Source organism: Tachysurus fulvidraco, chromosome 12, assembly GCF_022655615.1.
Source record: "Tachysurus fulvidraco isolate hzauxx_2018 chromosome 12, HZAU_PFXX_2.0, whole genome shotgun sequence".
NCBI lineage: Eukaryota > Metazoa > Chordata > Actinopteri > Siluriformes > Bagridae > Tachysurus > Tachysurus fulvidraco.
Window position 1 is genome coordinate 17,499,272 of NC_062529.1, and position 23,354 is coordinate 17,522,625.

At 38.4% G+C, this 23,354-nt stretch overlaps 1 protein-coding gene across 3 annotated transcripts in view; it reads left to right on the plus strand.

Annotated features, from left to right (window-relative positions):
• Positions 1–348: 348 nt before the first annotated feature.
• paplna (papilin a, proteoglycan-like sulfated glycoprotein) overlaps positions 349–23,354 on the plus strand; it is a 29,348-nt gene continuing 6,342 nt past the window's right edge. Inside the window, exons 1-23 of one of the 3 annotated variants that reach the window (XM_047821553.1) lie at positions 349–525; positions 608–637; positions 5,488–5,540; positions 5,624–5,689; positions 6,441–6,544; positions 8,705–8,765; positions 9,331–9,433; positions 9,785–9,915; positions 10,608–10,731; positions 10,806–10,886; positions 11,337–11,509; positions 11,642–11,765; positions 11,944–12,070; positions 12,412–12,483; positions 14,422–14,626; positions 15,098–15,277; positions 15,400–15,550; positions 16,543–16,626; positions 17,268–17,391; positions 18,517–18,601; positions 18,702–18,807; positions 19,391–19,712; positions 22,970–23,128. In XM_047821553.1, the coding sequence (XP_047677509.1) occupies positions 5,630–5,689; positions 6,441–6,544; positions 8,705–8,765; positions 9,331–9,433; positions 9,785–9,915; positions 10,608–10,731; positions 10,806–10,886; positions 11,337–11,509; positions 11,642–11,765; positions 11,944–12,070; positions 12,412–12,483; positions 14,422–14,626; positions 15,098–15,277; positions 15,400–15,550; positions 16,543–16,626; positions 17,268–17,391; positions 18,517–18,601; positions 18,702–18,807; positions 19,391–19,712; positions 22,970–23,128 (2,576 nt within the window). In that variant the 5' untranslated portion in view covers positions 349–525; positions 608–637; positions 5,488–5,540; positions 5,624–5,629. Of the gene's footprint in view, positions 526–607; positions 638–5,487; positions 5,542–5,623; positions 5,690–6,440; positions 6,545–8,704; positions 8,766–9,330; positions 9,434–9,784; positions 9,916–10,607; positions 10,732–10,805; positions 10,887–11,336; positions 11,510–11,641; positions 11,766–11,943; positions 12,071–12,411; positions 12,484–14,421; positions 14,627–15,097; positions 15,278–15,399; positions 15,551–16,542; positions 16,627–17,267; positions 17,392–18,516; positions 18,602–18,701; positions 18,808–19,390; positions 19,713–22,969; positions 23,129–23,354 lie in introns of all 3 variants that reach the window. The other 2 variants (XM_027172500.2, XM_027172502.2) reach the window with 2 other exon arrangements.

Below are 23,354 nucleotides of genomic sequence, written 5' to 3' on the forward strand. Positions count from 1 at the left end.
ACACACAGTCCCTTTTAACAAAAAAAATAATCAAATTTCAAGGCTATTTTTCACTTGGAAATTACACCCTGAATAATACCCCATCATCCCAAACACTTCCTCCTTAATGTGCGATATGAAAGGCTTTCTACATATTATACTGCTCACTATTTGTACAAAAGGGGAGCCATTTTGGGATTGAGCCCATGCCTTTTCTCCCTAACGCCCCGCCCCTTTTATCTGTATGGAGTAACACCGCTTTATCATCATCCCACCGGTTCAGGCAAACACGCACACGCACACACACACACACACACACACACACACACACACACACACACACACACACACACACACACACACACACACACACACGCGCGCGCGCGCGCGCTCGCACAAACACACGCACACACACATACGCGCGCGCGCACCGACTTCTGTCAGTTGGACGTGCTGAAGTAGTGAAATTAGTCCGACTACAATTAGTCCTTTATGGCGTGGAGTTAAAGAGTCGCTGAGAGCTGAAGCTGATTTACTTCACTAAGGGTAAGTTTGACCGCTTAATGCGTTTGTTTAACTTTCACTACGCTTTCTTTGGAGCAAACAAAAGCTGTGTCTTCTGTCTCAGATGACGGAGGAAACAAACTAAAGCCAAGCTGTAAGTGAATCTGTTATTCTTTTGACCTTTTATTTGTGCTGTTTGTAACTGAATTATATTTAAACCCACTCCTGGTAGGTATAAAGCAAAATAAATGACACAAAATAAGTAGATTTCAGCAAACAAGGTTTTTATTTTTTTTTTTTTTTGCTAGAAAAAAAGTAGCTCACTTTTGTTTTCTTTAAATGTAAAAAAAAAAATTATATATAATATTTTATATAGAATTGTGTTTATAAAATATTTTTTTTTTACATTTAAAGGAAAAAAGAGCTACATTTTTTCCTTTAAATATAAAAAATTATATATAATATTTTATATAGAATTGTGTTTATAAAATATTTTTTTTTTACATTTAAAGGAAAAAAGAGCTACATTTTTTCCTTTAAATATAAAAAAATATATATAATATTTTATATAGAATTGTGTTTATAAAATGTTTTTTTACATGTTAAGGGAAAAAAGTGAGCTACTTTCTATATATTTTTAAAAGTAAAAACATATATTTTATAAACACATTTCTATATAAGAATTAAAATATTAGGCTCAAATTCTTTTTTAATAATATCTTATAGAAATGTGTTTCATTTCATTTTTCTTTTTTTTCTTTAAATGTAAAAAAATATTTTGTGTTTATAATTTTTTTTACTTTTAAAGGAAAAAAATTTAGCTACTTTTTTCCTTTAAAAATATATATTTTTAATAATATCTTATAAAAATGTGTTTATAAATGATTTCTTTCTTTACATTTAAAGGAAAAAAATTCGATACTTTTTTCTTTAAATGTAAAAAAGAAAAATTTATAGACTCATTTATATGTAAGAATTAAAATATCAGGCTCAAAGTAGCTCACTTTTTTTCCTTTAAATGTAAAAAAAAAAAAAATCATTTTCTAAACACATTTCTGTAAGATATTATAATTTTTTTGAGCCTGATATTTTAATTCTTATATAGAAATGTGTTTATGAAATTTTCTTTTTTACATTTAAAGTAAAAAAAAGGAGCACACTTTATGAGCTACAAACTAAGATTAAATTGAGTTGTGAAAAAAATTGATATATTTTTGACAATCACTTTATTAGAGTACATTGTTACGAGAGTAAGGATTTAATTTGTTGATGTTGTGGATGCACATTTAAAAAAGTACTCACAGTATCTTTCCTTACCTTTAATATGTACCTTTAATATGAAAGAATTCAATATTAGAATGGCTTTGAAATGGCATACAATGAGACAGTAATTACCTTTTGAGTGAAGCTTCATAGTTAGTAAAACAATAAAAGAATGACCTTCATAGAGGGTGAATGTTACAGCTCAGAGGATCTGAAAGCTGCTTGTAGGATAAAAAAGAGGGTGGAGGTGGTTATAAAAGCAAAAGCTGGGCATATTATTAGAGAATATTTCTATCACAAAAAAGGGGGCTGAAAATATTTCAAGAGATATATTAGTTATATTTATATTAATTCCACTGTTAGTGCCTTATCATGCAGTATACAAACATATATACATAAATACGTATCATATAAGAAAGGATTCTCTGAAAATTATTTCTATGAAATCACACAGGAATTGGAAGATATAATTTTTTTGGTAGTAAGGGTGTACAAACTTTTTCACTCATCCTCTACCCCAGCCGTAGTGCTACATAACGGTGTGTTTTCACTATCGACTGCTCTGGTAAAGACACACTTAGCAGACACTGTCCTTAATACTTTTGCTTTGTGTTTGGGTGTTTAGTGGGTGGGAGCGCTGTCTGGAATTCCAGAAAACACAGAGAACTGCATGTTCCATAAGATATCGAGTGAACAGCGTTAGAGTTGTGAGCTTTCAGAATTAATTCTTGTATTCACACACAACCTGACGCTCAGAGCTGAGATATTATTCGACAAAAAGCAGACTGAGTGCCAAGTATGATTGCTTCCAGCTCTGGAATTATGCACTCGGGATCTAACTGCAAGTAGATTTACAAATGTAGTAGTAGCTATATTCATAATGCACAAATTCTGAATACCAAACAACATGTCTCCAAGGCCCTGATATTAATGACTGCCAGTACACCTTTAGAAGAAAGCTGACAGGCATCTGCATGCACACACTGGCAGCAGCAGCAGCTTGGGTACCTCCCCAAGCTGTCTCTAAGAAGCTTTGCCTTTTTTTTTTTCTTAATATGTGTATTCATTGGCTGTGTTTTAGCATTTTAGTCTTTTCTCAGATTCGTGTCCAATCAGCTATATAATGCTAGTGCTTGAATCGATGGCTGTTTTCAGTGCTATGTATAAAAGTTTCCTTAGAGGTGAGTTATGGTGGTGTAAGAAGTTTGATAACAAGTGGGTGCAATAATCAGCCAGGTTAATCTAGTGCCTTCCAGCCATGTCTAATGCTTTGCCAATCGCAGTTCCCTTTTGGTACAAGAATTTACTTTCCAAAGTGCAAATCAGGCGCCGTTCTCCTCTATTACAGGGGTGTGTCACCTTAATAGCATCCTGCAAAAACAAACCAGTTCTCAATCTGCCCGAGTAACAAAAGCCATTTCAACTTTATAATGCTTAATAGCTACTCAAACTTAAAACTTGAACTCATACTTAATCTTTACAGTAAATTTTTCACTTCTTTTTTATACAAAAGACATGTTTGTATTCGGAAGAATTGTCCGTAGTGTGTGAGTGTGTGAGTGAATGAGAGTGTGTGTGTGTGTGTGCCCTGCGATTGGTTGGCACTCCATCCAGGGTGTATCCTGCCTCGATGCCTGATGACGCCTGAGATAGGCACAGGCTCCCTGTGACCCAAGGTAGTTCGGATAAGTGGTAGAAAATGAATGAATGAATGAATGTTTGTATTAAAGTGCTCTTGCTTATATATACTGTAGTAACAAGTAACAAAGGGACCTGTAAGGTGGGATACTCCACATGAACAAGAAAAATGTGTCAATGTATTTAAGTTGTTTCTGAGAGGAAGTGTTTATTTAGCATTTTTGGAAGGAGTATCCAGTGTCACAGTGGCTGTTTATAGCTGCGCTGGTCAGAATGAATGAAAACCCCGTTGCATTGTTGTCCCATGGGAAACCTTTTACTAGCATCCTTTGTGTCCAGTCAATACAATACAAAGTCACTGTGACTGATCATCTTTTTCTGTCCTGATGGGAGTGGTCTCTTCTACAATGACCCCACCCCCATCCACAGGGCATGAGGACTCCTTAGATGCTATGATACCTTAGAAAAGAATGGAAATCATGCATATGCACTGATGTTCACATTCACCAGTTCTACATCTTTGGGGGAGATCTTGGAGCTATTCCTCCAAACACCCCAGTGCAGATCCCTGAGACGGAACAGAAGTGATATCAAAATGCGTTAAAGCGTTTCTTGTACTTAATGTTATTTTATTTAATTTCTCGCCTGTCTTTAATCAAAATAGAAGTGTGCTGTACATGTGTGTTTGCATGTGGTGGTTAAACTATGGGGCTACGGAAGGAAAAAAGAGTGTATTGCATGTAAAAATATCAGTTATGTAGTACTTTCCATGGAGCCAATGATTCATGTTATACATATAGCAAGGATATCACCACCAGCACCACAGGCATCAGAATCTTGCTACAATCCCACTGATTATCCAGACTAACACTTGGTGAGATACTCTCACATTGGGTTTAAAGCAAAGCTCATCCCAGGACTATTGGAATCTATTCATGCTGAACCTGCTGCAGGGATTTTTCCTTTGCCACTTTTGCCCATGGGTTATTCATTAAAGGATCTAAGGTGAGTTTCACACTCGGCACGTTTGTGGTCTGAATCCTGGTGTGATTGTTCCCAGCACCACACCAATACTGGTCTGGTTTCAGATTCACTTGATTCTATCAAACCCTGGTGCATGTCTGTTCATTTTATATCATCAAAAACGTGCTTGGAGAAATCACAGCGTGACTTGCCTTCATTCATTTCATTCATTTTCTACCGCTTATCCAAACTTCTCGGGTCACGGGGAGCCTGTGCCTATCTCAGGCGTCCTCAGGCATTAAGGCAGGATACACCCTGGACGGAGTGCCAACCCATCGCAGGGCACACACACACTCTCATTCACTCACGCACTCACACACTACGGACAATTTTCCAGAGATGCCAATCAACCTACCATGCATGTCTTTGGACCAGGGGAGGAAACCGGAGTGCCCAGAGGAAACCCCCGAGGCACGCGGAGAAACTCCACACACACAAGGTGGAGGCGGGAATCGAACCCCTAACCCTGGAGGTGCTAACCACTAAGCCACCGTGCCCCCCTGGTGACTTGCCTTGTTTTTTTATTTTTATGCATTTTTTAAATAGATTTTTTTTGCGCTATTATTTGCAGCAAATTGAAGGACACTTAAGTATAAGAATACTTATTCTCTAAGTATTGCTGACAAAACATTCTTACTTTAAAACATTACTCAACGGTGCTGTTAAACCTAGACTACTCAATTTTGTGCTTAACAATGCAAAACGTCTGCATTGTTTTTTTTGAGCTGTGTTTAAGTGCTCTTGCATATTCTTTCTCCACATATCTAAATAAGGAATCTCACCTCTTTTGTGTCCCACATCAGTACTGCCACTCATGGTACGTGTGTGTTTTGGAAAGTAATAAATTCATCACTGGCTAAATTGTGACTGAGTCCCAGTGCAACCGAACTCACACCACCTCCAAGGCAGTCTTGGGTTCAGTACCACAGTGCACGTCTCTGTTCTCATGACATCACCTGCTTTGTTTTAGAGCCCAAAGCCCACAAATTCTAAATGTAATGCTGCTTGTGACATTGTCAGTGTAAAACCCTTGCAAGACAAATCAAAAGGTTGCTAATTTTTGCTTTTTATTTGTTGCAGGATTTTGGGTACATGGCAAATTAACCAGCCGTGGGGAAAAACAAGTAAAAAAAGGTACTTGGATTTTCATGTAGACATTTAGATTTTGTCATCTATGTTCATGTTGAACACATGACATTCACTCTCCATCTTCTGTAGTAAAATGATGAAGCTGCTGTTGGCCGTGGCATCCATGCAGATACTTTTGGCTCCAGTATTTACGGTGAGTGCTGACATTGTTAGTGACGTATCAGAAATGATAAATTAGTGTGACTCATAGTAGAAGTTTCCAATATAATTTAGAAGTATATTCCAAATGTTCTGGCATCGGATTTAACATGCCATTAATCTTGTACTCACACAATTTCATCTTGCATTCTGGCTTGTGTGTGAGCTTGTGGCCATATGATTCACATTTATATCCCCTTTTTAAATGTATTGTCTTTATAAATATAATCTGTGACCACTGTGATATTACTACATATGCTGTGGATGTGGAAAATGAATGCATTTTGGATTTTAAGAAAATGAATAAAAGTTTACATGCAAGCGTTTGATCATAACGCACCACTGAACAGCTGATATGGTGTAAACAATCACTACTTCACTGTCACTTTTCTTCTGTTTTGCACTATTTTTCACCACTTTAAAATCATGCATCTTGGCACCACCCAAAAACTATCATTACACTTCTGTATGTCCATCCATATTTATTCTGTTTATTCTGTGTGTGTGTGTATATGTATGTATGTATGTATGTATGTATATATAGATGTATATATTCATAAGGACATTCCTTTTGTACAGCTACTGTACAGTATATCTGTCATACCCTTATTCAGTTATATGTACATATTACTATGCCTTCTGTATACACTTGTAAATAAGCTATCTATTGGCTCTGTACATGTACCTTGCACAATGACAATTAAGTTGAATCCAATCCAATCTAATCTAATGTGACTGCGGTGTAGGTGCCGAGTGGCGGTTACTGGGCCGATTGGGGACCTTATGGAGAGTGCAGCCGCTCGTGCGGCATCGGTGTAACGGTGAGGACGAGACAGTGTGTGAGTCAGCGGTAAGCAGACGGCTCGCTTGCACATAATTTGGCAGCATCGTGTCTGTAAGTGTCTGTTTGTGTGTCAGTGAGAGATCCCTGGGTGTGTCAGTGCAGCCTCAGGCACAGATTTGTTTTGAAGGACAGATTTTTTTTAAACACATTACAGTTTTTTTGTTGTTGTTGAGAAAAACGCACACTTCAGCCAAGCTGACTTGAAATATAAGTGTATAGTGTAAAGCAGCCAGACGTGAGATTTTTAATTTTAGTCTCTCTGTTCATGCATGCTTTCAAAACAAAAAAAATCCTTAATCATCAAATCCCTTGTCTGTATCCGGGAGCTCTATTCTGCTGTTGAAAGTGGAGTAAGGCAGTAAATGCAGGCGTTTTCCGTAAGTATTGCCTAATGCCTTAGTAATGAAAAGAAACAACAATGCAAGTTTATTTAAAGACGACATTAAGTTTAAGCATATTACATTGACATTACATTAACCTCGTCTGGTTTTTAGATGTTTAACTGAGAACTAAGATTAAAGTCAGATAAAGTTACTCCGTTAACAGTTTGTTATTGATTGTGTTGGCACGGTTGCAATCTATAATGTTGCGATTATAAAGCAGTTAGATTGTGCGAGACGGCTGGTTCAGCATAGCGTTGTGCCCATAAATCTTGCCCGGGTTGGAATCTAGCTTGCATGTCCTCTCTTGCATCTGATGATGAGCACAGTGCTTTAAAGGAGTCGTCTTGTCTGTCAAACCAGCTCTCGCTTCCTCTCTCCAGTTGTGTATATTACAGTAAGTCTTCTCGAAACATTGTAAAATATTTGGTATTGCCTTTTTAGGATTAATGGTGACATGAACCTTAAAGCTACATCAAACCTGAATCTAGTTACGTTGCCATGTTTGTGGTAAAACTGGTTTCCTGTTACAAAATTGTTATCAGTTGGGATTTGATCTGACAACCGATCAAGTTATAACTGTTCGGATTTAGGCTCAGTAATACGTGTGTGTGTGTGTGTGTGTGTGTGTGTGTGTGTGTGTGTTTTCAAATATTAGATGTCACAAACTGAAGCATTGTTCAATCTGCACATACAGAGGTTTCGAAATAAGATTCACGGAAAGAGGGATTTCAAAACCTATAGCGGGAAATTAGTAACTCCACTTTAACCCCCCCCCCCCCCACACACACACACAGAGTGTCTCTTATGCAGTCTTACCTCCGCATTTTTGTGATCAGAATCAGTATCAGAATCCATTTAATATCAATACCTATCTATAAGTCCTAGTAAGAGCGCCTCTTACATCTTTTACATTTAAGTACAAATAAATGCAACACAATAAATAAAGCTTTTCATTTTCTCTTAGAGAACACGGTTTTGATCAAATTGACAGTTTAGTGTAAGTTTCTTTAGATTTTAACTAACGCTAACAATACACAGAAATAGCTGTAATAACCTTGATAATGCTGTGTGGTGATTCCCAGCATTGTGACTAAATTAAAACATTTACTCCTAAATTTAACATGGACTCCTAGTGGCCCCGGACTACACGTTAACGACAATGTGTTGTTCAGTATCATGTGTTGTTGAGCTCTCATTGAGTTTATATGCATTATAATCATATAACTAAGACAAGCACACACACAATTTTATTTTAGCCACCTGTATGAAGAAAGTAATATCCTAGAGGCCAGGTTTCTCCTCTTGCTACAGATATCCTTTTGTGTGTATTTGCATGTCTCCTGGATCTGATACCACACCCTACCAGTCATTACGAAACATAATCTAACCTGTTTAGAGAGAGCCCACAGCTTAGACGTGAATACAGTGGCACATACACACAGTCCAGGTCTATGAAATTTATTTTACATGGTCTATAACATTACTTCTGCAAAAACCTTGAGAATGGGGATGAATATTTAAGCAGTTAGGAAGTTCTCATTTTTGATCTATATGTATATTGACCCCTTCTCTCAGTATAAATCCATTTACAGAATGAAACATTTATAAAAAAAAAAAAAGTTCAAGGGGTGTGATTACTAATGGAGTTGCACTAGCATGTACAGGTGACTGTATATAACAGTGACCAGTAAATGTCAATCATTCTTGTTTATTTGTCACTTATTTAGAGTTTATTCTGTAATGTAAACTTTTTTGCTTTATCTGGAAACCTCTCTGCATTCAGGACTGATGGAGGTCGCAGTTGTGTGGGACCAGATAAATCCTATCGCACGTGCAATATTCAGGTACAATATTCCTTACATATTTCCCTTGACCCCTTCTGACCCATGTGTACATACACTGATGTCCAAAAGTCTGATTTTTCTTTCACTTATAATTGGGAATAAACAGAAAACAAATAAAGTAAATTTGCAAGATTTTTAATATTCTGTACGATTTCAAGGTTCCTATTTAAATGTAAGGAAATTTGTGATACTGTCCATGTTAACCTTTTTTCTTGGGTCTTGTCCATTTTATTAAAGCACATGATCAGCTGAAACTCAGTGGATTTGATGTAACATGAATCATCAAAATTCATGTAAGATCAAATGGCGTTGTTATAACAAAACTAGACATACAAAAATTCTGAAATTCAAGTAAAGTGGACTTGTAAGTCATTTGGTCCCCACTGCATGTCTTGTACATTCAGACATGTCTCTGCCTGCTTCAGATTTCCCCTGCCTCTTCATCAGTGAGCTCATCTTTTCAACACTGTATCTAGGCCTCTGTAAATTTTAATGGTTACTTTCCTATTCTTCTTTTTTTACACTTCCTGTTTTATTTCTGATCATGCCTTATGTTTCTTGGTAGGACTGCCCTGAGGCTTCCAGAGATTTCAGAGAGGAGCAGTGCTCTCAGTTTGACGGCACTGATTTTCATGGAAAATTCTACAAATGGTTACCTTACTATGGAGGTGTGTATGTGACTTTTGGTGGTCACTGTATATACTGAGCTTTGAGGTTCTCTGAACGAGTGTCTCTAATAGTCTCTCAAAGTACTTTAACGCTTAAGGGAACTTTGGGTTTTGTTTATATCCATCTCCAGAAATGTAAACCTGCTGAGAACATTTTCACTTCTCAAGAGCCAAAAGACATTAAATGCTGTGGGATTTTGTTTTTCTTTGTTTGAATATAAAATTGACGTGACAGCTGCCTGATGAAGATGAAGCCCATATTGTAACAAAAATACTTTTTTCCAAGCATGAATATCAGCAACTTCCTCTTGTGTCTGCTCTTGTATTTTCATTTTTGTCTGACGTGTTCAGCGGAGAACCAGTGTGAGCTGAACTGCATCCCCAAAGGAGAGAACTTCTATTTCCGTCACAAGAGCTCGGTGGTGGACGGCACACCCTGTCACCCGGGCAGGAGTGATATCTGTGTGGAAGGAGTGTGTAGGGTGAGGATAGATGACCCAATACTTACCCATTGTTTTCTATTCAGAAGTTAAAGAAGTCATTATTGGCATGCTTGTTAAAGATGGATTAAACAGGTTATGAAGAAATGTGAAATTCTTAAATATCTTTAATCTCACACTGAGGAATCGGACAGAAATCTTCAATGGAAGTAAATATGTTTCATTAAATAAGAAAATAATCCCTTACCATAATGTAATGCACCAAGTGTTGTGTTTTGAATGTTTGGTGAACACTTACTGTAAGTGGTTCTCAGTGGGGATTTGCACTGTGGGGTAAAAAATATGAACAGAGCCCAGATTCTGTTAGTCATTCATCAGCATGGGGAAGATTTGTGAATGCACAATCAAAATGGCCCAAAATTGTGTTGACTGTTTGAAAGCAGGCAATTCCTATACAAATATGCATGGCTGAAATTGCATACGTCTGCCGTTAGGGCGGTAATTAAGAAGTTTAGAGCACAGTTATCAACCTGCCTGGACGAGGTGTTTTTGCCCTTACACGTTTAGAGAGTTAAGAAATTTACAGTCACAGTTCTTTGCAGAAGCATTTTGGGGTACTACAGAGTGTCCGAAAATACAATTCGACACCAACTCCATGTCATTTTGTTCATTTACCCACAAACACAAGTTCCTGAAGTTCAGTAGACTTTACTCCGTTCTCACGGTGCCCTCAGCGTTTAGGCTGTGACAGCATGCTGGACTCTGGGCAGCAGGAGGATGCATGCCTGCAGTGTGGAGGGAACGGGCAGTCCTGCCACCTCATTAGGAACTCCTTCTCCATGAGGGATCTACCCAAAGGTAATACACACATCCCTAATCACTAGAGATCTGTAGTGATAAAGGTATGAACTATATTTATTTCTGTCTGTTAGGTTACAATCAAATGTTTATCATTCCTGTTGGTGCTACCAGCGTCCGTATCACTGAGCGTGTACCAACTCGTAACTACTTGGGTAAGTATGTGTGGGAATTTAGCTGCGTTATGGCAATAACCTTTAACCCTCAACTCGATGGCATCCCCACTGCATATATAGATTTAAGAGATAAAGTAGTAGCAGTTCTAATAGTAATAAATTCCACTATACTAGCAATCGTGAGAGTACTTGCAGTAATACTGATAAATTAATACATCTATAAATTTAAAAATGAGATCCTGATTTTTTTATGTCTTTGAAGGTGCTTTTTGACAATGTCCATGGTTAAAAGTCTTATACAGATAAAATTTAATTGAATTATCAGTAGTGCTAAAAGCTTAAGTCCAGCACTCTTCAGGAAAGTTTAACACCTTTTGAAAGCTAGAACTAAAAAACACTTGTGAACCCCCTATTTCAAAGATTGTATTAGGATAGTGGTAGTAATGTTGGTGTTGATAAGTTTTCTTTACGAATTGTGAACCCTTACAGCCATTAAGAACCTCCGTGGTGAGTACTACCTTAATGGGCACTGGGTGATCGAATTCTCCCGGAGTACCCCCATCGCAGGCACTATGCTGTACTACCAGAGAGGAACAGAGGGTGAAATGTCCCCTGAGACCATCACCGGACGTGGACCGACCACTGAGCCTTTGGTGATCGAGGTGAGATCTTCTGTTGAATAAGGGAAGCACAGAGTAATGCATAGATCAGTAATAATAATAAGTAATTGAATCCGCAAACCTTCCAAAGCATGGATTTGGGTGAGTTGTTGAACCTTCTTTGTCTTCTATCAGCTGATAACTCAGGAAGCCAACCAGGGAATCGAGTACGATTATTACCTGCCCAACAGCCGCCCCAGAGAAGGCCACTACTGGAGCTATGGTTCTTGGTCTGCCTGCAGCAAGGAATGTGGCTCTGGTTAGTGTTACTTGAGCAAGAAGATTTAAAAACCATTTGAGCATATGTTTCAGAGCATTACAGAGTCAAATCCTTTTTCGATTACAAAAATGTTAAGATACGATAAGAGCTGTGATTCATTATTTCTACATCTAATACATATCACCTGAATTACTGTATATATCACGCATCTGTTCAGGTTACCAGTCCCGTCTGGTCTTCTGCACTTTTGATAACGAAGCCTACCCTGACTATTTATGTGCATCTCTGCCTCGCCCTCTCAATAACCGCACATGCAACGAGCAACAGTGTCCCCTAACCCGCAGGTAGGCAATTTTCCCAACAGTGAGTAGAACTAATTATGTGACTTTTGATGAGAACTAATGGCACCAGAACTAATTTAGTGGTTTCACACCAATCTGAGTAAATCACAGCTGTTATATTTTTATTTGTAATTATGCCTATATTATGCAATATTGGTTTTCCCCCCACTTTATTATAAAGTAGTCATATTGTATAGATTCACAATATTATTCCAATTAATCCATTTCAGTTCCAGGTGTTTAACACTATAAAATGTTCAAAGGGGTGAGTATTTATGCAAGTTACTGTACGGGACAGTGTAGTTTGTGAGGATCTACTAAAAACACTCCTCCTGTTCTGTAAGGATGGCGTATGTGTACCCACCACAAATATGGACTCCCAAGGAAGCAAGACATGTCTATGTTCAGGTCTACAGGTAACCCAGCATGAGGAAACCTGACAAGCAGGATTTGATCTCAAACACTGACTGATGGCTAACTAAGATTCCTAAAAAAACCATAAGAGTTCACATTTGGGGCATAAGAGTTCTTCTCTAGTTTGAAGTATCTATAACTCAAATGCTCAGGGCAGTAACCCACTCCATTAGCCGCACATATGAAGCCACCTTCATGCGTGTTTCGAAGCCAAGATTCCAGGCTTTCAAGGACTCATAATCTTTCTTAGTACTTACAGAGATTCTTGGAAGAATTTTGATGAGTTTCGGGTTAAACCTGGACCACTCCTTTGTACGTTCGACACACTGAAACCCCTCCATACCATGTCCAAATCTTTCCAAGAACTCATAAACTTTCTTGAAGCCATGACATAGTTCCTGAAGACACTGACGTAATCAGTTCATAGGTTTGCTGTCTGGTTAGTTACACCAGTGACATGTGTTTGAGCTCTGACTGTATTGATGTCTTCAATCAATACAACATTAGAGAATTAGTAGATAAGTCTTTCACGTGCCTGTTCTTCCACATGTGGAGATGAACCAAGGCTTGGGGCAACTGTCCAGCTCAGAGCTTTGCTGTATTCACCTACTCCCACTCACTGTGGTATGCTTTCCCGAGTGAGGACGAACACGAGGGCTGTTTCTCCTCACCGGATGCTTATGTAATCTCCTTATTATGAGCCATATCATTGACCTGTGCGTAACTTATGAACACCAGCCCTGGAGCTCTGAGCTGGGTTGCTGTCTGTGTGCTATAGGCAAGCCACCTAAGGTAGCAGTAGTGGTGATAGTGGGGCTTTAGGTGCAGATATCCTGGGTGTATTTTATGTGTTGCATTTAGATCTGAAGCCTTCAGATCTACCAAGATGTTTGTTTTTAATAAGGTATTGTCACGAATTACTATATTGAGGTCACAAGTCAAGATCCACATTGTTACAGTGCTATGTTGTTATTTCCTCTAACTTACTTATTAATTTGATATTTTACATACATATTACATATACACAAGTTATTATTATCTCCATCAACTAATTTTTTTAGACTTGAATTACCAAGTCGTTACCTCAGTATATGTTTATTCGTATATTTCATTACTCAGAATGTTTACATTCTGTTGCACATTATATAATATATTATTGACATGTTTACATTCCGTTACACTTTAATACCCTCTCTTTTTTTTAACACAATATAACTCAGATGCCACATTTTAATGCATGTATGATGCTCCTACAAAATATTAAGAACACATGTTATTTAGTTTGTGGGCATTCTGTAATTAGTTACCATGAGATCAATATATTTCCTCACTCTAATATTAATTCATGGACATGCCTTATTAAAAATATCTACCTTATTACCGCAGGGGCTCTGTAATATTTGTTTGAAGGCTTTGGTGGGCCTTGTGTTGGAAAGTGTATAAAATACAGTTGTGTAAGAAGCAAAACATACTTGCTAGGAAAGAAACGATAAGCATCTCTTATTTTGAGCAATGGCACAGCCTGGAACTTTGTCATTCCTAATCTTGTGTGGAAAATTATGTTTCTGTTTATCTGACTTGAACTTGTAAATATTTTTTTTTCCTTATTGAGCTCATAAGATGGCTGCCAGAGAAAGTGTTGAATTATATAAACTAGGACGTGTAGCCATTTTTGTCCTGTGTTCTTTTATATTGTATGTTTTCTGAACCTATTAAATTACCAGACGAAAAATTACCATTTTTGAGCTGTTTATATTAATCAGCTCCTGACGACGGTCCAGCGTTCTGTGCCGTGCACGGTGCTGCTTTGGGGTAGATCTGCGGTATTTGCATGTGTTAGCTAAGCTTTGGGCACAGTTCATATTATACTCATTATCATCATCTAACACTAATCCTTGTGCTGATTGGAGTTGGATTTTTGGTGTGTGTGTGTGTCACAGTTGGAAGGTCAATGAATGGACTCGGTGCTCTGTGACGTGCGGTGGGGGCACTCAGGTACGCCAAGTAGAGTGTGTGTCTCACGATGTGTCTGGAAGACGGCCGGTAGAAGACTCTTTGTGTGAGGCTTACACTCCCAAACCCGTCAGCCAGCAAACCTGCAACATGCAGCATTGTGCACAGTACAGCATGTCTTCATGGAGCCAGGTAAGCATGTGTGTCGTCAGGTAAATGCTTGTTTTACATGGGCAGTTTTCACTAAATGTAAATCTGTATTTGGCTAAATAATCTGATAGTATACAGTATTTAAAAAAAAATCTGATATGACAATAAGATGTACATGTGGCCTGAGATTCTGAATTCAGGTTCTCTAGTGTGCCACTATGTACATTCTCTATCTCAGCTATAATAGTGTCCTTGTTTTGGAGCTATTTCCTGGCTGGTGAGTCGACAGGGTCAGGTGGTGATTTCCTGCTATTCAGTGTGTTGATAACTAAAACCGTTTATCTAAATTTTAGAAGTCAGCAACCTCAAGCAAACACAGCAAAACAGCTCTGTAACTGCTTGGGAGGAGCTCAATTATGGCCCAGAAAAATCAAAACAGTATTCAGGAGATCAGAAGCCTCATTTATCGACAGTGCATATCTATAGTTATGTGCGTTAACTGTGTGCATGCAGTGCTCCGTGACATGTGGCTCTGGAGAGCAGACAAGAGAGGTGATGTGTGTGGGTTCAGCAGGGGGAAATCGTGTTGCAGATTATATGTGTGCCAGTCTTCCCAAGCCACCAAGCACACAGACCTGTGAGATGCCTGTCTGCGTAACCCGGGTTGGCTGGCATGTTGGTGACTGGGGGCTGGTGAGATGTTCTCTATTGTAGCATTTAAATTTCTAGCAATTGATGTTTTTATATAAGATGTTTGTTTATATACAATTTTAAGCTCAGAATTTATATGCGCTCTTTTTCTCTCTCTCTATTAGTGTTCTAAGAGCTGTAGCTCGGGGCTTCGGGAGCGGCAGGTAATCTGTTCAGACTCACAGAGAAACATTTACGGGGTGGAGCATTGTAACACCTTTCCCAAACCCTCTACTGTGGAGAACTGCAACACCCAGCCCTGCTACAGCCCTCAGGGTACATGCCTACCACACACACACACACACACACACACACACACACACACACACATATTAAGAACATAGGATTTTATCACTTCCATTAATTAGCTTGATGGTTTAAAGCACCAGAGTCCAATACATACTGTTCTATTTTACTTGCACTCTCACGTCACCAGAATCGAACACACTCATTTTCCTGTACTGTAGGCACTGGGGGTGTGAATCTCCCAAGACAATATGGTAAATTTCTCAATATGTAGTATATGATCTGATACAACAATACTGTTTAACAGGTTTATTCCATTCACTTCACTTTACTACTGATCCAATACGATCCTGTCCAGTTCATGCAACTTAAGAAGGACCATAAGAATGTCTTCAGGACTGATGCTTTCTGGTTTCTCACATTTTTATTTGAAATAGAAAAAACTTTATGAAAAATTGAAAACGAAACCAAAGAGAAAAAAAATAGAGGCTGGTGTAAGTATAAAAATGATCATATATTGATAAAATGTATGGGCCATTTTTCTTTCTTCCCACCACCCTGTTTATAGGCAGTGAGAACACCTGGGAGCACTTTTGGAGGTTGTCTAATTTCCTTTGAGTTCTGAAAGTAATTTGAGCTCTCTCTTTCTCTCTCTCTCTCTCTCTCTCTCTCTCTCTCTCTCTCTCTCTCTCTCTCTCTCTGTCTGTCTGTCTGTCTCTCTGTCTCTCTTGCTCACAAACACACAAACTAGGGAAAGTCCATCTATTTTAGTTTTAAGTATCTAACAGTTTCCTGTTTCAATTTGCGCAGACTTGTAGGACGTCATGAACTTATCCTAGACCAGTTTTCCTCTTTGAAGCTGGTTTTGTTTTTCCTCTCTGGTGGACACAATTTATCTTTGATAAATCAGTGTTTTAGCATCAGTATGTAATTATATGCAGTGAAAAGCATAAGTAACCACTAGCGTAACAGAAATGGTTTATGCACATTTTGATTTTTTTTCTTCTGCTCATATTAAACAGTGGTGCCCAGCATGCAAGACACACGAGGATACGACAACACTATATTCGGTTTCTACCCTTACAATCCTGAGGAAACAACCACAGGTCTCTCCCTCATCTTTTACCCAGCTGTGATTTTCTTCTTACACCTCAGCTCTTCTGCTCCCTTTTGTCCTCACATCTCTCCCTTCTCCTGTTTTTCCCAGCAGTGCACTGCATCACTCCTCTGTTACTGCACTAATGAACCGGCCTTGATTGGCATGTTTTTCAGGGGTCTTACTGTGTGATTAAAATAGTTGCGAGGTAATCGACTGTGGCCTTTTCGCTCTCAGTGTTGCCTGTGCGAGTCCTGGCCGCTCGGATGTCGTCATGTTTTATTAGCTTCTGGGATTGCTGTTTTGTGTACTGGTGCTCTGGAAATGAGGAGGCTTCAGATTACTACAGTATAATCAAATTATCATGTGCCTACATGTGTCTGCATGCACATCTGTCTCATCTCAGTCTTTTGTTTTGTCTGTTTTTGTGCTCAGGCCATTCTCTTTTTGACTATTTCTCTTTCTCTTTCAGTTTCTGTTTGCACTTATCCCAATGAAATATCCAGCAATTTCTCTTTAGGTTTTTCTCTCTATTTCACAATGCATTATTGTCTCCTTTTGCTTTTGTTTTCAATATTATCATACAACAAACGCTGTTTCTTTCTCAGTTGTTTACCTTTCACTCTGTTTCCCTCACCCTGTCTCACTCAGTTCTCCAGCGGGACGTTCCTTACTGCCATCAGACAGCGTTTGGATGTTGCCATGATGGTGTGACTCCAGCCAGTGGACCTCATGGTCAGGGCTGTTCCCAAACATCATCCTGTATCCACACCAGGTACTCAAATGTGCAAATTTATTTTATTCAGTTATAAAAAAGAAGCAATTTAAAATAGTATTGGACAAAATAGCCAGCCAGAATCACATTATATCACAGTCTGCACACTTGAATGGAAATGCAGTCTGACATTATTTACAGAAAGACACCGGAGTTAAATTAAAATTACACAAGTTATTAGAATATTTTTCTTTTGCTTTAAGCCTAAGGTATGACACATGAAGCATATAGAATTTGTAATGAACAGTCTGTGCCACAAACTTGTCCAGTCCTTCAGCAGTGCAGAAATAGCTCACATTATTAACATCGTATTCCAAGGTGCATAATTTCTACAAATCCAATTTGGCTCTCAGTCACCTCATCATGTGCATGAAGATTTATAACCCCCTTTTGATTGTGAGCTATGCACTGCTTCTACTGCTGAACATGTGACTTGAATGCTGAAGATAAACTAAAAATAAGTAGTGACTGTTTTTGGCAGTGGTGGTTAAGGCTCTGGTTTGTTGATTGGAGGATCGAGGTTCGAGCCCCTGCACTGCCAAGCTGCCACTATTGGGCCCTTGAGCAAGGCCCTTAATCCTCTCTGCTCCAGGGGTGCTGTATCGTGGCTGACCCTGTGCTCTGACCTCAACCTCCAAAGTTGGCATATCTAAAGAAAGAATTTCACTGTGCCGTAATGTACATGTGACAAAATAAAGGCTTCTATTCTCTTATTTCTACTTTTGCGCCATGTTTCTTTATGTGGTCTGAAACAAGCTGTAAGCATAGCCATTTTATTTTTAAAGACATTAGTTGCTATTGAAGTTCCCTTATTTCAAAAATGAATGTAATTTTTACTAGTATATTAATAAAAATATTTGTAGATAATATTTAAAAAAGAATAAAGTATGTATATATAAATATAAAAAAAACATTTTTATTAAATATTAATACAATGCAATTTATAATTTACACTATATAATATTTGCATATTCAGTAATGAACCAGAACCAAGCAGATGTTTCCTGTGTTTGTATCGGTCCATTTTTATTGAACGTAATTTCAAAGTTTTTCATTTTAATGTAGCTGTTATGCATGCCAGTTTTGTGACGACTCCCTGCCCTGTGTACTGATCACATCTGTTAGGTATGGCTGTTGTCAGGACAGTGTGACTCCGGCACATGGACCCAATAAGGAGGGCTGCCCAGAATATGACCTCTCTGTCCCAGCTGTGAGCATCTCCTGGTTTTTATGTACCGTATTATGCAGTATGAACATTATCTCTAGCTTTTCTCCCTGAATCTCTTGTCTCTTTTTGTCTCCACTGTCAGTCGGAGCATAAGGTGTGCGGCAGGTCCACATATGGCTGCTGTTTTGATGGAGTGACTACAGCTCGTGGTACTAATGGAGAAGGCTGCCCTGTTCCACCTGGCAGGGGTAAGTTACAAATATAGTGCTTCATAATATAAACAACAAATCTGTAGCAAACAGATGCAAAATAAATAAATGAACAAATAAATAAATAAATACCTTTCCGGTTCAGGCCACGATACTTGGTTTAACTTCAATTACAGATCTATACAGTTATGGATATTTGGAGTACTGGATAGATTGGCATACGTCATTGTTGTACATCCCTAATGTATATTTTAATAGTGCTCCATATCAGGCAAAATTTTTATCATGGTTTTTTAACATTCAAAATTCAAGATTTTTGTTAGTCACATTTACAGCTGAATACAGTGACTAGACTTTGCATATAAATGAACCAAATTTAAGAACTGAGTTAAAAAAGAATTAATAGAAAATTTAAGAAAGAAGCAGCAGTAATCGAATGGAACAGGTGAGTTACTTGTAGTAAAAGTGTGGGGTGTTTAAGAAGTAAAATATTAAGATTGCAATTAATTTGACAAGCACTTTTTTTTCTAAAACATGAATTCTAAACATACAAATAATATAGAAACAATGCAATGATAAGAGAGAATATTTATCTGTATGTTATGTGTTGCTGTTTCACCAGCTCAGCGTGCTCCATGTGATCTGCCCCACACGGCTGGGTTGTGTGATGAGTGGACTGCTCGATATTACTACGACCCTGCCTCGTCCCGCTGCGTACACTTCTGGTACGGCGGCTGCCCTGGCAACAGCAACAACTTCGCCACTATGGAGGAGTGCCAGCAGACCTGCCAGAACCAGAGGACTGTCTCCACATCACACAGCACTGATTGGAGCCAAATCTGGCCAGGTGATAGCACATCTCTGCAATCCCATCGCCACTGGTTTCAATCGGCGGGGCGCAGGCCAGCGCAAAGAGATGTGCAGGCTAGCAGCCCTAATAACAGGTAAGAGTGCTGTGCAGGAGCAGTTCTGGCTGCACACAGCGCCCTCTATACCAACCTGAGGAGCCTGACACTGCTCTTTTCTCTCAGAGATGATCACACACACACACACACACACATGCTCACACATGCTCACACATGCTCACTCAAACACATAACATAGACACTTTTAGGCTTTTTACACCTGGTCACGTCATGCGTTTTCTGTGGTCGGATAGCTAACCCGATCGTAAAAAGACCAGGTCTAAATGCCCTCCGAAACGTTTTCGAGACGGATATAAACCTGATCGTTCAAACCACTTCAGAAGGTGGTCTGGGATGCATTTCAGATGAAACTGCAGAGGTGTAAATGTGGTTGTTGAAACCACATACGTCAGCGCTTTACTCCCCCCAAACGGAAGTACGTCACTCGCAAGGGTTGGCTCAGATCTTTCACCCAGATACTGTAGCTATCCGATCACAGAAAACGCATGAAGTGACCAGGTGTAGAAAGCCCCTTTAACACATCTACAATCTGGCCCCTTTTCATAAACACATGTAGATTTATACACACAGACCCAGGATGTACTCACTCTGGTAGCGCTGAACATGGTCACGCTCATCATCATGCAAAATTAGTAGTGTAACACAGGAATATTACTAACTTAGTTGGATGTAAATCAATTACAGTGCTGGATTGTTGCTTGCAGAGAAGCATTTTCCAGCCCATTTTAGACCAGAATTCTGATTACATTATAGCCAGAAGGCTAAAACATTTTCACGTTAGACTTTAAATGAAATCTTGTTCCTATTTTAAAATTCTATTTTTAATGTAATTTATTTTGAGGTGGTACAGTATTTCTGTCACCCCAGTTAATAGAAATATATTGAACTAAATATGACCGTGTTAACCGTCACAATCAATAACGAACAACTAAGCTGTGGCTACTAATTGTGAATCTGGCTATTAAAACATCATTGATTTAAAAAAATAATAGTAAGAGTAAACAATGATGACTGATGAGGTTCATGCGTAAGCAAATCGATGCATAAAATATTTTGGTCATTATTATCACTAAAATAAAAGAGATATAGGAGCAGATTTGATTGAATATCACATTTTCTGCATCGGTGGTCACAAAAAAGATTTCCCACATGTAATTTTCCTTGTACAACATTCTGCATTTATATTGCAATCAAAGCTTAGATTAAAAATAAACACATTCATAGTTGTCTAGTGATTTAATATACATATTACACATACACGTACACATACATCATGTAAAGGATGGCTTAAATTTGCGTACATTTCTGCACATATTAATCAGGGACATAAATCAAGACACTTTTCTCCTCTGGTGCTACACACACAAGTTGCACAGAAGACTATACTCACTGTGGCCCTGTTGGACATTGCTGAGCTTTCTGGGACTGGTACATTTCTCCTGCTGTACAATTTTGCCTATTTCACCAATTTGCACTTCAGTTTGTGTTTAGAGTTTTAGTGTCAGCCTGGTAGTTCAGTTTTTTTAATTCTCCATTTTCCATCTTCTTCTGTCTTTTACAACACCATGTAAGTGTGGTGTCTTCAACGGCCTGTCTTCACTGATGTTATTCAGTGCAATTAATAAAGGAACCTGCTGTAATGCCCCACCATTGCTGCTTCTGTGTGTGTCTCTCCGAAGGTGTGCTTTTTAGGTGTGGAGCAATATGAATCTTCTCACAAACTTCAAAAGTCAGAGATTGTGGAATAAATCATGAACCACAGTAGAAATTATACTGTATTTCGAAGATTCATGACAACTTGATATTATTGACCCACTCCTACTACCAACTTCATTTTAGCTCATAGTTACACATTATGTTTCTTTCAGCATCATTTTTTCACCTTCTACCTGTAGATTCTTTCTATAACCGATCCATGTACCTCTATGCATTCATTTAGGGCTGTATTTAGGGTCAAAACCTTCACTCTGACAAGGTTGCCAGATATTTCCTCAATAAAAAGCATCGGATATATACAGTATTTAATAACTTTTAAACTGCTTTCTTTAAACAAGAAAAATTGCCTTTAACCTCAGAAAAAGTAGTTTTCTTTGCTGTCAGATATAATATAGTGTAACAGTAAAACCAGAGACAACAAACATTTGAAAAACTAATACAATGTTATATGAAAGAAAAGACGTTGTATAGGTCTAGTTGTATAGGTCTAGTTGTAATATCATTAATCACTGCAAATTTGCTTTAATAATATGACTTTATTATTTTGCAGCTTTAAAAAAACAGCACACGATGCAGCACATACTACTATTTTAGTGTTGCCGTGGTTTATTACGTGCCAACCTATTAATTGGGTGCACAAATAAATGTAGCCAAAATATACTAGGCTTAAGTGATGAGGATGATGACGACAATTAATTAATTAGTGGTAGTCTGTAGAATTGTTGTTTATTTACAGCTATAAATATATATTTGTTATATATATAGTGGTTACATCACACTGTCAGCCAGTGGTGTTGAACTTAATACTGCTTGTTTTTGCTTGCTGTTGAAGCAAATATTATTTGTAGCACTTTTTGTAGTATATCTAATGATCAAACTGATTATGGCATTAACCAAATGTAAAGATCCTGGTAAAAAATATATATATAAACTTTTTGTGTAATAGTTTTTATGCCATTCTGTAAGTATAAAAATTACCTAGAGAATATAGAGCTTGTTGTTACTCATTCATTTTAGCCGAGTGTCCCAGAATTTGTGTTGGTTTAGTGCATAAAATGAGCCACATTTTTAGTAAATTGCTACTCAAGCTGCTGTGTTGTATTCATGTGGACAGCATGGCCTCATAAAACATGCCACTTGGTGCAATTAACAAGACTTTGGTGATGGTCAGCCTTCTACCACAGGGCAAACCTACTGTACACTGCCTGGACTCATACTCTCTGGATTTATCTTGCGATTTTGGGCACTGAAGTGAGCTGAAAGAGTAAAATGCATGACAGCCCTGGCTGAGGCATATGTAACCTCTGTCCTGCGTAGTCTAAAGGAAGTCTGCTCTTTAGACTGGAACAGAAGTCTGAGTTTCTGTGGCTGTAGCGTGGACAAAGCTAAACTTTATGCTTGCATTGGTGGCCAATAGTACAGCATAAAGTAAATTTCTCCCCTTCTCTCCATTGTTCTGTCTCTTTTTTCTTCCTGCATGTCTTTCCTGTCAAATCTCTCTGTCTTGCCTTGTTTTTTTTCCTTCTCCTTTCCTTCTCCTTTGGCCTCCTCTGCTTCAGTTGGCCTGCTGTGGGTGTGAGTATAGACAAGTCGGATCCATCTACGGTGGAGGGTATAGTGGGCCAGTGGGTGGTGTTGCCGTGCAAAGTGAACCCACCTCCATCCTCTACTGTGACAGTCGAGTGGAGAAGAGACGGTGTTCTTCTGGATCCTTCCAGGTTAGTACAGCATCCGTTCTTTCATTAAATCTTGTCATATTAGTTCTGCATATAAGAGTTTGTTTCATGTTTCATTCTGTTAGACCTGGTCATCTTGTATATTACTTAGCTTGTACTTTAAAGGTGGGGTGCACGATGTTTGAGAAATGCTTCAGAAAACTGAGTCGGGCCGACTATAATAGTTGCCTGGGTTGTGTATGTATGTGTGGGCGGAGCTACCAAAACA